Raw genomic sequence first — 16,549 nt, 5'->3', positions numbered from 1 at the left:
AGTGTGGCATCGCCCGTGACTCCTGTGCTCCCGCCCTTGCTCTGGGCTAGACGTCCTTACACGTCATCTCTTCCACAAAGCCTCGCCACCGCACACCATCCCCGCAAAAAAGTGAGACGAACTTTTCTGCCTCTGAATAGCTTTCACTTTATACTTCTAACTACTTGTTTCTTCCTTGAAGTGGTCTGTGTGAACAGCGCCATGGCTCCCCGCCCCCCGCATCCCCGCCCTTAGTTGCAGCCCAAGTCTTGGGAGAATTTGGAGAAGAAAGGCCTAACCATTTACTCTCCTTCAGCAGGCAAGGCAAACAGGCAGTTTTGTGACTTAAGCCTGTCTTAAAGGTGTCTTTTTTTTTTAAACACTTGAAAAGTTCCCAGAAAACCAAATTTTGTTCCAGCACAGTATAGTTCCATCTTCAGATAATTACCCCATCACTTTACAGGGGTCTTCAGCAGCCTTTATGCCCCCAGGGTCCCTTCTGTCTTCCTGTGAGCTCTTGTCATCTTTCTGAATCCCACGAAAGCCATCCAATAGTTTGTGTTTCCTCTAGACCGTCAGCTCCCTGGGGTCAAAATCAATGTGGAATTCATCTTTGTTTCCCAAGTCACCTAGCGCAAGGTTAGCGCCTGCCCTTGTAAGCCCTTGATTTTGTAAATAACACCTAATGTTCCCGACAGCCAGTCATAGTTTCAAGTTGCTTTCACATGTTTTATCCTTACTCCTGTGACAACCCTTTCCAAACTCATCCCTCACCCTAGTTCTGCCCATTATAGGACCCGGAAGAGTTTGATGGGCTTGTGGCCCGAAGGCCCTTGGCTCCAGCCTCCGTCTCTCCCGAGACTCTCCACCCCACAGGCGGTTGCGTCTGTGCCCTGGGGGCAGGCCCAGGATGCCCAGCGACGCCTAACTCAGTATAGCATTTTGTGACGTTGATGGCGACAGGTCTCGTGCTCCCTCCCCTCTTCGCCTTCGCCCTCAGCAATGTTTTAGGGCCTCTTCATTCTTCCAGGCTCATCTCTTCCACATAACTTCGCCAGACTGGTCCCCCGCCATTGCTGTGATAGTCTTCCCGCCATTGCCAGTGACTGGTCGTGCAGTCGCAGTACTGTTTTAGACCCTCTCATCCTTCCGCGCCCCCTTCTCCTACAGAGTCTCACTACCACACACCATCCCCCCCAAACCACCCCCTCCCCGAAAACCTGAAAGTAACCCTTCTGCCTCTGAATGGCTTGCATTTTATACGTTTAACAGATACTTATTGTCCTTTTCCTGCAGTGAGCTTGGCGAACGGTGCCATGACTGGCTGTAGTCCTTTTAAGTACTGGGAAGACTTAGAGAAGAAAAGTCTAACCTGAAAAGCAATATCTTGAGACCATTTATTGTCTTCCAAAGGGAAAGAAGCTCAGGCAGGAAAGTCACAGTTTGGTGACTTCAGGCTGTTTCAAGATGTGTATTATTTTTTTTTAAATCAAGACTTGATAAGTTCCCACAAAACCCTTTCTCCCAGGCGTGATATTGTTCCATCTTCTGACAATTACCCCATCACTCACCCATTTGCTAAGATGGCAGATGAGAACTGAGGGGAGAAACACAACACACACCAGAAAGACGGAAGCCATCGGCAGCCTTTATGCCCCCAGGGTCCATTCTATTTTCCTGTGAGCTCTTGTCATCTTTCTGAATCCCACAGAAGCCATCCTAACAGTTTCTTTCCTCTATTACACAGTCTGCTCCTTGGGGTCAAAATCGATGTCGAATTCATCTTTGTTTCCCAAAGCACCTGGCACAAGGTGAGCATTTGCTATTGTAAACACTTGATTTTGTAAATAACACCTAATGTTCCTGATAGCCTGTCATAGTTTCATGTTGTTTTCACATATTATATCCTTATTCTTTGTGGCAACCCTTTGAGGCAGATAGGAAACCTGCCCTTTACAAACTCATCCCTCAGCCCAGTCCTGCCCATTACATGCTCTGCTTTTTGTTTCCTGACCTCTGTTTCCTGTGGGCAAAGGAGGAAGCCACCTGTCTTTTGCTGAGGGGGGTAGGCGGGGGGTCGGGGGAAGCACGTCCTTACCCATAGCATTGTCTGTCAATTCTTCACTTTCCATGGTCCTGTAGCTAGGAGTCCTCGGGTGAGGTGGCCCTCGCACCTCCCCTTCTTCTCCTTCTCTGGCCTCCAGTTCTAAGGGGAAGGGGAATGGGGCCCAGGGGATTCAGGACTCAGTCCCAGGGATTCGGCTCAGGCCTGTACCCCGAGGCCGTCTTCGGTGATCCATGTTGATCATTGGACAAGCAGCCACAGAGCCTCAGTGAATTCTAGGCCCTGAGCTGGGTCTCTTAGTTTAGGAACTGGGAGAGGAAACTCGTGGAGAGTGTTATTTCCTGACACCTCTGCCCTGGGCTGAGCTGAGGTGCCCCAGTTGGCAGCAAGGGCTGCCCAGCAAATGGGCCCCAGTGAACCTCCCAGGCACAAACCGCACTCCTCGCTGGAATCCCTTGGCAGCTGACATTCTGGGTGGCAGTTGCTCTGAATCCTTATGTCCAGTGATAGTCCCCGTGTGCCTGCCTCCCGCGGGTAGACATTGTGCTTTCACTGTGGCAGTCACAGGGAGGCTCGGGGCAGGGCCCTTCCCCCAAGACACTCACCATCCAGCTGGAGTCAGCTGCCCATATTAATAACACAAAACCATCAGACACAGGGAGGTGGTTCTGTGTATATAGAAACACGTGCGGAGCTTAAAAACATTCGAGTGTATGGACCGAGCCCCAGAAATGATGATTTAAGTGATGTTTGCGGGGCAGGGTGGAGGCGGTCTCAAGCGTCTGTGGTTTCACAAATGATGTGTCTGGTTAAGAACCACCGCTGATAGAGGTTAAGAGCACAAGTGGCGGACTCAGCTGTTTCTAGGTTCCAATCTGAGCTCTGCCACCTATTGGCCTTATGGCCTGGGGAAGTTAATTTAACTTCTCTGAGCCTTAGTTTCATCTGCAGATGGGAGTCATTAATACCTTCCCCATGTTGTGAGACTGAAATGATATGAGTTTCATGATATAAGTGTGAAAGCTAACTTGGAGTGTGGGCCAGACTTAGGGACTCACTTCTAATGCATATGACGGGAGGAATGCTTTGTGACTTCTGACTCAAGGTCAGAAAAAAGATAGTATCTGTCTTTATTTACATTACTCTTTCTGCTGGAAGACTTATTGTCCAAAAAGTTTTCTTGAGACAAAATTCACAAAGCATGTAATTTATCATTTAAAAATATTTAATAAATTCGGTGGTTGTTAGTATTGTCACAGTGTTGTGCTTTGTGCTTACCACTGTCTAATTCCAGAACATTTCCATCACCCCAGAAAAGAAACCTCATTTCTGTTAGTGGTTAATTCCTCCTTCCCCCCAGCCCCTGGCTATGACTAATCTATTTTTTGTCGTATAGATTTGCCTATTTTGGACATTTCATATAAATAGAATCATATAACATATGTCCTTTCATGTCTGGCTTCTTTTACTTAAGTATAATGTTTTCAGGGTTCATCTCTCTTGTAGCATGTATTGGTACTTCATTCCTTTTTTTTTCTTGTGATAAAATATACATAACATCATACTTACTATTTTAACCATTTTTTAAATCTCTTTATTTATTTTCATTTATTTATTTTTTTTGGCTGCGGCATGCGGGATCTTATTTCCCCGACCAGGGAACGAACTCGTGCCCCTTGCCCTGGGAGTGCAGAGTCTTAACCACTGGACCGCCAAGGGAAGTCTGAAAGCATCTCTTTAAATGCACGTCAAATTAGGAGTTAACCTGGGGCTTCCCTGGTGGCGCAGTGGTTGAGAGTCCGCCTGCTGATGCAGGGGACACGGGTTCGTGCCCCGGTCCGGGAAGATCCCACGTGCCGCGGAGCGGCTGTGCCCGTGAGCCATGGCCCCTGAGCCTGCGCGTCCGGAGCCTGTGCTCCGCAGCGGGAGAGGCCGCAGCAGTGAGAGGCCCGCGTACCGTGAAAAATTTCAAAACAAATACATTTGTCTCTCAGTATCTGTGGGGGGTTGGTTCCAGGACCCGCCCCCAAATGCCAGAATCCAGGAATACTCAAGTCCTATAGTGGGCTCTGTAGCCACGGTTCCACACCATGTGGTACTGTAGTACGTAGATGCTACTCTCACTTCACCCCAGCTTCCCCCTCCCACCCTCTGTCCTCAAGTCCATTCTCTATGTCTACATCTTTATTGCTGCCGTGCAACTAGGTTCATCAGTACTTTTTTTTCTTTTTTAGATTCCATATATATGTGTTAGCATACGGTATTTGTTTTTCTCTTTCTGACTTCACTCTGTATGGCAGACTCTCTAGGTCCATCCACCTCACTAAAAATAACAATTTTTTAAAAATATCTTTATTGGAGTATAATTGCTTTACAGTATTGTGTTAGTTTCTGCTGTATAACAAAGTGAATCAGCTGTACGTATACAGATATCCCCATATCCCCTCCCTCTTGCGTCTCCCTCCCACACTCCTTATCCTACCCCTTTAGGTGGTCACAGAGCACCGAGCTGCTCTCCCTGTTTAGTGAGTGTTCTAATTTCATTCTTTTACATGTAGCTGTCCATTTGTCCCAGCACCACTTATTGAAGAGGCTGTCTTTTCTCCATTGTATATTCTTGCCTCCTTTATCAAAAATAAGGTGACCATATGTGCGTGGGTTTATCTCTGGGCATTCTGTCCTGTACCATGGATATATATTTCTGTTTTTGTGCCAGTACCATACTGTCTTTTTTTTTTTTTGGCTGCATTGGGTCTTCATTGCTGTGTGCGGGCTTTCTCTAGTTGTGGCGAGTGGGCGCTACTCTTGGTTGTGGTGTGCGTCCTTCTCATTGCGGTGGCTTCTCTCATTGTGGAGCACAGGCTCTAGGTACGTGGGCTTCAGTAGTTGTGGCACACGAGCTCAGTAGTTGTGGCTTGTGGGCTCTAGAGCGCAGGCTCAGTAGTTGTGGCGCACGGGCTTAGTTGCTCCACAGCATGTGGAATCTTCCTAGACCAGGGCTCGGACCTGTGTCCCCTGAATTGGCAGGCAGGTTATTAGCCACAGGTGAATGTGACTACTATAGATACCTCATATAAGTAGAATGATACAATATTTGTCCTTTTGTATCTGGGTTCTTTCACTTAAGTTTAATGGTTTCAAGGTTCATCCATGTTTTAGCATGTACTGGTACTCTATTCCTTTTTATGGCTGAATAATATTCCATTGTATGGATATACCAATTTTGTTTGCCCATTCATAAATTGATGGAAATTCAGGTTGTTTATACTTTTAGACTAATATGAATAATGATGCTGTGAACATTCATTTACAAGTTTTTATGTGGACTTATGTTTTCAATTCTCTTGGGTATCTATCTAAGACTGGAATTGCTGGGCTATATGATAACTCTATGTTTAACTTTTTGAGGACCTGCCCAAGTGTTTTCCACCGCAGCTATCCTATTTTACATTTACACCAGCAGTGTGTGAGGGGTCCAGTTTCTCCACATCTTCTTCAACACTTGTTATTGTCTGTTTTTTTGGTCGTAGTCATGGGAAGGATGTGAAGTGATATCATTTTAATTAGCATTTACCAAATGACTAATGATGTTCAGCATCTTTTCATGTATATCATCTTTGGAGAACTGTTTATTTAACTCTTTTGTCCATTTTATAATTGGGTTGTTTTTCTTTCTGTTGTTGAGTTGTAAGAGTTCTTTATATATTTAGGATACTAAACCCTTATCAGATATATGATTTACAAATATTTTCTCCCATTCTCTGGGGTTTTTTTCTTACTTACTTGATAGTGTCCTTTTTTAAATTTTGATGAAGTCTAATTTATATTTTTTGCTTGCTTGTGCTTTGGTGTCATATTTAAGAAGCTATTGCCTAATCGAAGGTCATAAAGACATAATACGTTTCTTTCTACGAGTTTTATAGTTATAGCTTTTACATTTAGGTATTTGAGCCTTTTTGAGTTAATTTTTGTCTATGGTGTGAGGTATGGATCAGGAATACTTTTTGAGCACCTGCTGTGTGCCAGACACTGTCACTGGGGTGCAGCAGTAACAAAAGAGACACGTCCTACTACTAGTGAGCTAAAATTCCAGTGGCACTCACAGACATTAGTCCATGGTGACATAAATGTCTAAATGTAGATTTGACCACATACTGTTTCTGATCTAGAATGGGGTCCAGAGAATGTGAGGATTGTGCGGGAAGGGTGCACCCTCACATGGTTGACAAAGTTGCAGCCTGGCCTGGGGCCCTGTGGTATGAAGGAAATCCCTGTCTGACACTGTCATGGGGACATTCGCAGGTTCCATGATGGACCTGAGTGCAGGCTCTGCCACGTCCCTTGTCTTTCCTCTGAATAGCCACTTAGACTCTCCCTCAGTCCCTAGGCTTTTGTGACCCACCCCTGTGTTGGGATCCTTCTGCTCCCCTGGGTGGCCCACCTGGCTGCTTTTCCTTTTATGACAGTTTCAGACCACTGTCTTTTGTGGGGTCCACATGTGTTCCCTGGAAACACAAATTTTTCTGTGTTTGTGGGCAGTTCAGTTTAATCTCAGGCTGCCATTTTATTGTCCCTTCTGCCAGGGTCAGTTCCAGCCCCAGCCTCTAGAGTTCACTTGAGTGAGTCAGACGCTAGTTCCTGTGATACTCAACCTACAGGAGACACAAGTTTTCTGAAACTTTTTGTCATTTGCTTGAGGTAGCAACATTTGTCCCTCTCTCATTCTAGGAGAAGTCATCCACAGAGTCATGAGGACACTCAGGCAGCCTCTGGAGAGGCCCACGTGGCAAGCGACTGAGGCCTTCCATGAGCTACCAGCACCACCTTGCCAGCCTGGGACTGCACCACCTTGGAAGCGGGTCTTCCAGCTCCAGTCACTTCTGATGACTGCAGCCCTGGTGACATCTTGGCCGCAGTCTCATGGGATGCCCTGGGACAGCCATTCCTGAGTGTGAGACCCACACAACCTGTGAGTTTCATAATGTTTATTGTTATTTTATTTTACAGTTTTTATTGAGATATAATTCAATACGTAAGATTTGAACATTTTAAAGTGTACAATCCAGTATGCAGTACAGTATTATTAACTATAGTTCATTGGTTTTTGGTATATGTGCAGTGTTGTGCAGACATTGCCACTAGCTCATTCCAGAGCATTTCCATCACTTCAGAAATGATACCCAGTACCTCTTATCAGTCACTTCCAGTTCCCCATTCTCCCTTCACCTGAAAAGCACTAATCTACTTTATGACTTTATGGATTTGCCTGTAGTGGACATTTCATATACATGGAATCATATAATATCTGTTACTTCGTGAATGGCTTCTTTCATGTAGCATAATGTTTTCAAGGTTCATGCATGTTGCAGCATGTATCAATCCTTCATTCCTTTTCATGGATGAATAATATTCCACTGTGTAACCATTTTGTTTATGGATTGATCAACTGATGGACATTTAGGTTGTTTCTACTTTTTGGCTATTATGAATTATGGTACTGTGAACATTTGAGGGTAAATTTTTGTGTGAACATATGTTTTCAGTTCTCTTGGGTATATACCAAGGACTAGAATTCTTGGGTCTTATGGGAACTCTGTGTTTGAATTTTTAAGGACCTGCCAAAGTGTTTCCCACCACGGTTGCATCACTGCAGGCCAGCAATGGAAGAGGATTCCAGTTTTTCCAAATCCTTGCTAACACTTGTTATTGTCTGTGTTTTTGATTATAGCCATCCTAGTGGATGTGGAGTGGTATCTCATTGTGGTTTTGACTTGCATTTCCTTAATGAGCATTGATATCCATGCACATTTTGGCCATTTGTATAATCTCTTGGGAGAAATGTTTATTCATGTGCTTGCGTAAGTTTTAATTAGGTTGTTTGTCTTTTTTTTTTTTTGGCTACACTGCGTGGCATGTGCGATCTTGGTTCCCCAATCAAGGATTGAACCCACGCCCCCTGCAGTGGAAGCGTGGGGTCTTAACCACTGGACAACCAGTCCTGGGTTGTTTGTCTTAACCACTGGACAACCAGTCCTGGGTTGTTTGTCTTTTGACTGTAGAGTTTTGAGTTCTTTGTATATTCTGAATACTAAATTCTTTTCAAATATATGATGTGCAAATATTTTTTCCCATTTTATAGATTGTCTTCTCTCTTTCTTGATACTGTCCCTTGACACAAAATTTGTTTAATTTTGGTGATTTCCAATTAAACTACTTTTTCTTTGGTTGCTTGTGCTGCTGGTGTCATACTTAAGAAACTATTGTGTAACACAAGGTCACAAAGATTTACAAATACTTTTTTTTCTAAGTGATTTACAGTTTGTAAATATAAGAAGTTGAATATGAAAAGGGGGGAAGGTGGATGTGATTGAGGGCCAGGATTCTTTTTAGGTAGATACACTTTAGGAGAACATACATGTAGAAGATGAAAATGTGAAACTGGTTTTATTAGGACTCTTTCAGGTACCCTTATGAAAGGCTCCTTGTAGGATTGAGGCTCTGACCTGAGCCAGAGAAGTGCTGCATTCTTAGGTATATCTCTTGGCATAATGAGTGAGAATAGGAGAGAAGTGGGGAAAAGTAATGAAAAAGGGGAACACGGCAGAGAAGGAGAGAAAAGAGGGGGCACAGGAGAATACTGGGAAGTTGTGCTCAGGTAAAGTGAGGTAAGCCATTGTCTCTTTATCCCATCCTTGTAGGAGTCGTCATGGAGGGTGCGTGGAGACCCCCCACATATGCAACTGTCTGTGTCATGAGTTTTGCCATCCTGCCAGTGATTTGTATATATGTTTATATAGGATGGATGTATCTATCCATCTGCCCCACCACTCCAGATGTGATCCCCAGGAAGAGAGGTGCTTGTGTGAGAGTAACATATACCTATGGTTGGCAAAGTTGTAATGAGGCTTTGGGGCTTTGTGATACAGAGGAAATTCTGAGCTCACACTCTCATGGGTACATTTTGAGCTTCCTAAAGGGACTCACCTGCAGACTCCTGTCACATCCAGTGCCTTTCCTCTGACTGGCCAATAAACTCCCTGTCAGACCCTGTTCTCTTGTGACCCACACTTCTGTTGCGGTCATCTGCCTCTTTAGGTGCTCCATCTTGGTGCTTTCCTTTTAAAACAACCTGAGTACACTCACTTTCCCCAGGTTCTGTTGTCAACCATGGTAAATACAGACTTTTCTTCTGCAGGTGGCGTTAAGTGCAGTATACTTTTATGCCATTCCTCTTATTGAATCTTTTGGCCGGACATTTTCAGCTGTGGATACTTGGCTTCATTTGCATGAATCAGACATTAGTTCTTGTGTCTTGCTAACTGCAGAAGACATGAGTCAAGTGTTTCTAAGCTCCTTTTCACTTGATTAAGGTCAGAGGGAAGCTATCTTTATTCTCATGACAGTGGAGAAAATGCCCACCACTGTCCCTTTCTCAGGGTCCACATGTCCACCTTGGAAGACAGTCCTTCTACAGGGCAGCTGCATCTCTAGCTTCTCTTCCTGTGAGATACCCATACTAGTGTCTGTCTCCATTTACCTGAAGGGTCCATGGGTGCAGCTTCTGTCTGGGCATTAGACTTCCCCTAAATATATAGGCTTTTGTGGCTCTCTCTTCTGTTGAGGTTTTCTTTCTCTTTAGGCACTGGTCTTGGCGCTTCTGTTTTAAGACAAACTTAGTGCACTCATTTTAGCAGGGTTCACATGTCGACCATGGAAAACACAGTCCTTTCTTATGCAGGTGGTAAAAAAGCCACTGTGTTCTGTGCCAGCCTTTATATTATACCTTCTGATTTGGGCAGTTTCTGCCCCAGGTTCTCAACTTCGTTTGCATGAGTCACACTCTAGTCCCACTGTTCCTCTAACTCCAGGGGACCTACGTCAAGCTTTCTGAAGCTGTTTGTCATTTGCTTGAGGCGGGGGGAAGTAATCTTCATTCCTCCTTCGTGAGAGTGGAGAAAATGCCCACCAGTTTTGCTTCCTCAGGGTCCACGTGTCGACCTTGGAGAACCTTCCTTTCTGCTGCGGCTGGTGGAAGTGCGGTTCTGTCCCATGTCAGCCTCCTTCTGTCTTTCTGGGCAGGGGCCGCTCCAGCCCCAGCTACTTTTTCTACATGAGCCAGACACGAGGCTCTGTGTTGTTCTAGCTCCAGGGAGCAGAAGTGAAGGTTTCGGAAGCTCTTGCCCTTGGGTCAGCCATCGCAACCACATCTCCACGAGGCAGTTTTCTCACTCGCTCAGGGTCTGTCGAGACATGGGCATTTCTGCCCTTCTAACGCTTGAGTGCAGAGCTGCAGAATTGAAAACCACTTAGCTGCAGTCTAGCGGTGCCTCCTCCATGATGGGATATCCTACAACTGGCGTCGAGGTCATTTGCTCCCTGTTGTTGCCCTGTCATCAGCTTGGTGTGGAGGACAAGGGTCATGGGGAGCTGACAGTTTTGCCTCATTTCTTTTTTTTTTGATATCTTTGTAAGTATTAAAATGTCAAAATGTAAAAGTGACCTTTTGTATTTTTGGTGGGACAATAATTTGAGCCTTGGCCTTGGCCTTGCATGTCTCTGTGCATGAGATGCCAGACTTGGCACTGATGTGTGGCTGAGAAAAGTTGTGATGCCCTTTTCCTAGGCAAGGGGCCACCCTGGACAGGTTACTGCCTAAGATAGATTCCACTGCATCTGGTAGCACATACTCTCACCTGTCAGTGGGTGAGAGGAGGATAGGGTCTCCCCGCTAACGGATTGCCTGTTCCATGTTAGGAGAGATGATGCATCTAGGATCTGTGGTCCTTAGGATCCTATGGCTGGGTTAGTGGATGAGATAAGACTCTCTAATCTGGGTGTACAGCGAGAGGAGGTTAGGAGAAATCAAGGCTCCCCAGATCTGGTAGAGCAGTGCAGGCCAGGTTATGAGAGGTATAGCTCCCTGGGATCTGGTAGTGCACCCTTATCTCCATGGTCAGTGAGGAGGGGAACATAAGGGTTCTCCCTCTGTCCACCCTCTTTCGAGGTGTGTGGGCCAGTTTAGGGTAAGGTAGGTTCTCTAGGATTAGATAGTGTCTGCTACCTGTTGAAAAAAGTTTGGAGGGTTAGGTAGGAAGAGGTAGGATTGGCATTACCTGTCTGTTTGGTGTCTAGTTATTGATAAAAGTATGTTTGTTGAGGCCCACAGAATGGCCAAACGTGTGTGCAAACCTGTGCTTACTAGTGCCAGTTGCACTTCCTGCCCCCCTTACCCCTTATTTCCTGGGCTCCCAGCCAAGGAGAGTTAGATGGTTTCCCGGAAGCTGGTGGTGTCCGTGTAAAACACCTGTGGTTTCTGTTTCTGAGAAACAGGTTGAATGCATCTGAGAGAACTTGCAGTAAAAAGATAAAAACTTAAAAGTGATTTTGTCATTGAGAGGCCTGTGAGCCAGGTCGCTGTCTATACTATGTAACAATATGTCATTGGTATTGAAATGTGTTACATGTTTGAATTTTGAATGTTCATATGGTATCAGAAAAATTTGTCTGATATCCAGAGTTTTCACTGTATAATGATGTTGATTGGTGAGTTAAAGGTGTCATTTTCTATTGTCTTGCATACCCACCAGCAAGGGAGTCTTACGATCCCCAATAAAAGTCAGGGCCTGTCTGTCAACTACAGTACTTGAAATATGTAAATGGGCTCACACACTGAATCTTGCATGCAAAGAACCACTGTTGTCTTTCACAAACTAAAGAATTCTGTGTTTCTGAGAGAACACTTGTTGCTCCTACAAAACTGCTGCAGTAGTGGCCTGTTTGTCTTATAATCATGAAGAGGCAAGAATACCTGGGGCTTTCCCACTTGCTTTTCACAGATTGACTCTATGGGATTTTATTTTTATTTTATTATTATTATTATTTTTTATATTTTGGCTGTGCCGTGCAGTATGTGGGATCTTAGTTCCCCGACCAGGGATCGAACTCGTGCCCCCCGTGTTGGCAGTGTGGAGTCTTAACCACTGGACCGCCAGGGAAGTCCGACTCCATGGGATTTTAAACTCTCTTTTCCTGGAGGCTGATAAGGTCACAGTGCCCTCTTGGGAAAATACAGATGAGATCCCACAGGTTGACTAGCTAAGTATGGGACAGGACTTGGGGGGCAGTAGCAGATCTCACTGATAAGTTGTCTTGTGACAAGGGGCAGTCAGTCATGCAGAAATGTACTGAGGTATATAAGTAAAAAGTAGGAAAGAAGTCATATTAGGGATAGATTTGTACAAATGCCCAGTGAGACTGACTATATGTGTTTGGGCCCTTGGCTAACAGATGATGGCACCCCGCCAGTCATGCTGGAGGACAAGGAGTGGAGATTACCTGGTCATCTAATGACTGACCCCACGTTCAGAGTCAGTCTGGCCATGACATCCTTGCTAACGACAGGTGGAAGGTCAACTAGAAAACCTTGCTGAGACTGATGCTCTTCAGAAGGATGTTTATCCAGTGCTTTCAACATCACCTTTGTACCCATACCTTACTTCTTTCAACAAAAAGAGGTCCAGGGTAGAGTTCAAGGGCTCTCCGTCTGTAAGAGCGATTGGCAGCTTTATGCACTGGTTAAAGTGTGTTGGGGAATTGACTGTACCTTGGTTGCCAGATCATTCTGGCAATTTTGAACACTGGGAACTATGCTGTGTAGAAGCCCCTGATGTCATGGTCAAGGTTTGCACTTACTGGATTTGGAAATAATTCTCAGACCGAAGAATGAGCTTGTCTGAGTTTATAGGTGCGTCCTTTCTGGCCAGTACACATGCCGGGTGTTGTAACTGGTATGGGTGAGTGTATTGTGGGAAGAATTGGGTTAAGTATGTATAATTTTTCTCTTGATTATAAGGGATGTTCCCAATGGCGAAGTGCCACGATAGAACAGTGGTGCTGGGACAAGTAGATAACCGGGAGCCCAGCAGGCTTCCTCAGCACAGCCATGATACATCAGTAAAGCAGTGTATGACGCTAGGTTGTGAAGGTGGTGTTGGGTGAAAGGATGTCCTTATACGATCATGGAACTCATGGAGGCAGAGGTGCTTAGAGATACTCTACCACCCTAAAATAGCCCTGAATTATCCATGAAAAAAGCCAAGAAGGTACTAGATGCCTCACTGTACCATACAGCAGCCTCAGCGAGGAGCAGTCCCCCTTGCACCTAAACTTCCGGATTTCGTAATGATCACAGGTTCTGTGCGCAGACTGAGGAGCCTGGCTTGTAATCGTGGGCATGCTAATGCTTTCTTCAAGTCCCAGTGCATCCATGGGATCAGGGCCTATTTACCTTCACTGGTTCTCAGGTCACAATATATGTTCAATGTGCTGCCCCACAAAGACCTAAAACTGATTTTTCTCCAGGCTGGGACATAGAAAAGATTGAAACCTCAGCCAGGTTGTCTTGGTAACTTTACATGGGTGACAATATTCTGAATCAAAAGGCTAAGGACAACATACCGTTTGTCTTAGGCAGGCAGTCCAATATCTGAGTAACCAGAGCTTGAAGATTAACCCTATAAGAATCAGCAGCCAGGGACTGCCCTGGTGACACAGTGGTTACGAATCCGCCTGCCAATGCAGGGGACGTGGGTTCGATCCCTGGTCCGGGAAGATCCCACATGCCACGGAGCAACTAAGCCCCTGCGCCACAACTACTGAGCCTGTGCTCTAGAGCCCGCGAGCCACAACTGCTGAGCCCATGTACCACAACTACTGAAGCCCGCGTGCCTAGAGCCCACGCTCTGCAACGAGAGAAGCCACCGCAATGATAAGCCCGCGCACCACAACGAAGAGTAACCCCCACTCGCCGCAACTGGAGAAAGCCTGCGCGCAGCAACGAAGACCCAACGCAGCCAAAAATAAATAAATTAAAAAATAAATAAATTAAAAAAAAAAGAATCAGCAGCCAACCTCCCAAGCATAGTTCTTGGAAACCATGTGGTCTGATGTCTACAAACAATCGATGAGTCTATTCAGTAAAAGCAAATGTCCTAAAAATTTGTAGAAGACCACATTTTGCACAGCTTATGATAAGCTTGCTCAGTACTGGATGTGCTTTATACCTCACATAAGGATCCTGCTCAGCCCATGACATTATACATCTTAAAGTGCATCTAATTTGACCAGCACCCTGTCTCAGGACTCTCCAACAAGCTGTACAGAGCATGACTCCATTCAGGCAAGTACTGTGCAGAACTTCTGAGGGAAAGTGTCTGTGGCTGACATTTATGCCAAGTAGAGCCTGTGGCAAAAAGATGTGGCCACTAGACAAGGGCACCTTTTGGGATTTGTTTGTGGCCCTTGCTGAAACTGCTACAATATCCCCCACTTGAAAGACTGCTGCTCACCTGCTGTGGATGCCTCTGGGTATTGAGAGAGTAAAAATGTAAGAGCAGAGCTTCCCTGGTGGCGCAGTGGTTGAGAGTCCGCCTGCCGATGCAGGGGACGCGGGTTCGTGCCCCGGTCCGGGAAGATCCCACATGCCGCGGAGCGGCTGGGCCCGTGAGCCATGGCCACTGAGCCTGCGCGTCCGGAGCCTGTGCTCCGCGACGGGAGAGGCCACAACAGTGAGAGGCCCGTGTACCGCAAAAAAAAAAAAAAAAAAAGTAAGAGCAGGTGTTGTTACCCCCTGACTTTTCCCATACCATGGGGTGGCTCCCAAGTGAGACCACCAACCAAGTGGGTGTTGCCTAGGAAATATCCACCTTATGTGAAGGTGGTAAATTTAGCAAGGAAGTAAACGAGGCATTAATGGTGTCACACAGGTACAAGAAGAAGTCACTGTCTAGATATGGCTGTGTCAGATGCAGAGACTTTGCCAACATCTCACCTTCTGGTGGCAGTGGAGGAAATCTATGCAACGACTCTTAGTTGGACTGTGTATGTGACAGTATGTCAGCACTTCGGCCTTCTGGTAGCTTCAGTACACCCCGGTTTCTGAGGATGCCTGGATATGGTTCATGAAAACATCAGCAAAGTTAGAGGCAGATGGGTCGTAGTGGGCTGTGGAAGATTTACAACCTAACAGAAGACTGCTTGCATTTGTGCATGGGAAAGGCGATTCTACACAATGGATGGAGTGATGGGGTGCAGTGCTAGCCCTGGGCAACACCGCCCCAAGTTCACCTGGATATATTTTGACTAACTCTTGGGCAAGAACCCATGGATTGACAGTGTTGGCTGGTGTTAGGCAGCATAATCACCGGATGATCAAGTCTCAGCCCCTGTGGGGACAAAAATTATTATCATATTGCCCAAGATGCTCACCTCCTATTTCTGGCCCTTGTGCATACCCATGGATAACGACCCTTCAAGAATGAAAGTCAGTAGAATCAAGGAGCTCATCACCTGTGACGCCCGTGTTAAGACCGTGGTCACTGGGATAGGCCATCGCACAGCGCATGGTAATCCATCTTCACCTGGACCACTAAAGAAGATCTAGTGATTCTGGCACCTAAGGGCAAGGAATCCTGGAAATAAGTGCGGAGTGCCAGCTGCATAGTTAAGTAGAGAGGGGATGTCTGGGTCCCATAGCCAGCAGTACCAGTCTTGGTGCCCTAACCTCCTGTCGAGGGTACCCCTGGCCGTCGATGGAGTAGACAGCTTTTCAAGGAACGGCACTGATGTGCCTGTCCACATAGCAAGTATGGACAGTACTCAAGGACTCTTATTTGGACTTCTATATTTGTATTTGCCAACTTCAATCAGACAGTGGTGCCACCTTCAGAGGGAGACGTACCCAGTGGTGGCCAGCTTCATGCCCCATGTCATTCATTGTCAGCAGGTGCCATTGAAAGATTACATGGATTCTTAGAGAAGAGACAGTGTAAGATAAGTGGACAACCGGTGCTTGGTTCCCAGTGCAGCACACACTTAAGAAAGCAAGTTTGTTCTTTAAATGTGGCGTTTCCCCAGCTGGTACAGCCCATTTAAATAGAAGGTTTAATTATGAGGTTGAGAAGGTGGTGGAGGAGGCCCACAGAACGGGGAAGAAAATGCTTATCATGCTGGTGACTCCCTTCAAAATTCCTTTCCTTCTCCTTCCACCTCAACTTTTTATATCCCAGAGATGGGCAGTGGGCTGATATCTCCATAAACAGCTTTGTTCAAGGTTCTGGCAAGGTAGCTGAGTTCACACTTGGGTTCACACTTGTGGGTTACTTGGCATTTATGGTTTTGGCTTTTTGGAGCATCTAGCAAAGCTCTTATAATACAGGGGCATTAACTTATCCACTTTACCTATCCTCAGACATGGAGGGAAGTCAGTATTCTTTCATCCCATCGTTTTATAGGTGGGGTGCAGAAGGGCCCTGCCACATATGTGACTGCCTTTGGCTCTCTCTGCAGGCAATGCCTCCTTTTTGTTTTTAGAGAGAATTTCATTTTGAGTTATCTTCCTGCAGAATTCTCCTCCACCTTTCAAGAGGGATATTTATACTAGGTAGCGTTCTTGGAAAGCCTCTTTTGTATTAAGATTTGGCATTTGTTGGCTGTTGACTTTACTAC

The 16,549-nt window shown here is 45.8% G+C and overlaps 1 protein-coding gene across 1 annotated transcript in view; it reads right to left on the bottom strand.

The window, feature by feature from the left end:
- The window catches only part of LOC112407929 (peroxiredoxin-4-like), a 32,790-nt gene extending 17,344 nt beyond the window's left edge, over positions 1-15,446 (bottom strand). The window contains exons 1-2 of the mRNA XM_024757404.1: positions 15,392-15,446; positions 2,078-2,185 (exon numbers count right to left, since the gene is read on the bottom strand). Of these exons, the coding sequence (XP_024613172.1) occupies positions 2,078-2,185; positions 15,392-15,446 (163 nt within the window). The remainder of the gene's footprint in view (positions 1-2,077; positions 2,186-15,391) is intronic.
- Between the last annotated feature and the right edge of the window lie 1,103 nt (positions 15,447-16,549).

Source organism: Neophocaena asiaeorientalis, unplaced genomic scaffold, assembly GCF_003031525.2.
Source record: "Neophocaena asiaeorientalis asiaeorientalis breed wild unplaced genomic scaffold, Neophocaena_asiaeorientalis_V1.1 scaffold1105, whole genome shotgun sequence".
Classification (NCBI taxonomy): Eukaryota; Metazoa; Chordata; class Mammalia; order Artiodactyla; family Phocoenidae; genus Neophocaena; species Neophocaena asiaeorientalis.
The sequence above is the reverse complement of the archived record's forward strand: the minus strand, read 5'-3'. Positions and strand labels throughout refer to the sequence as shown.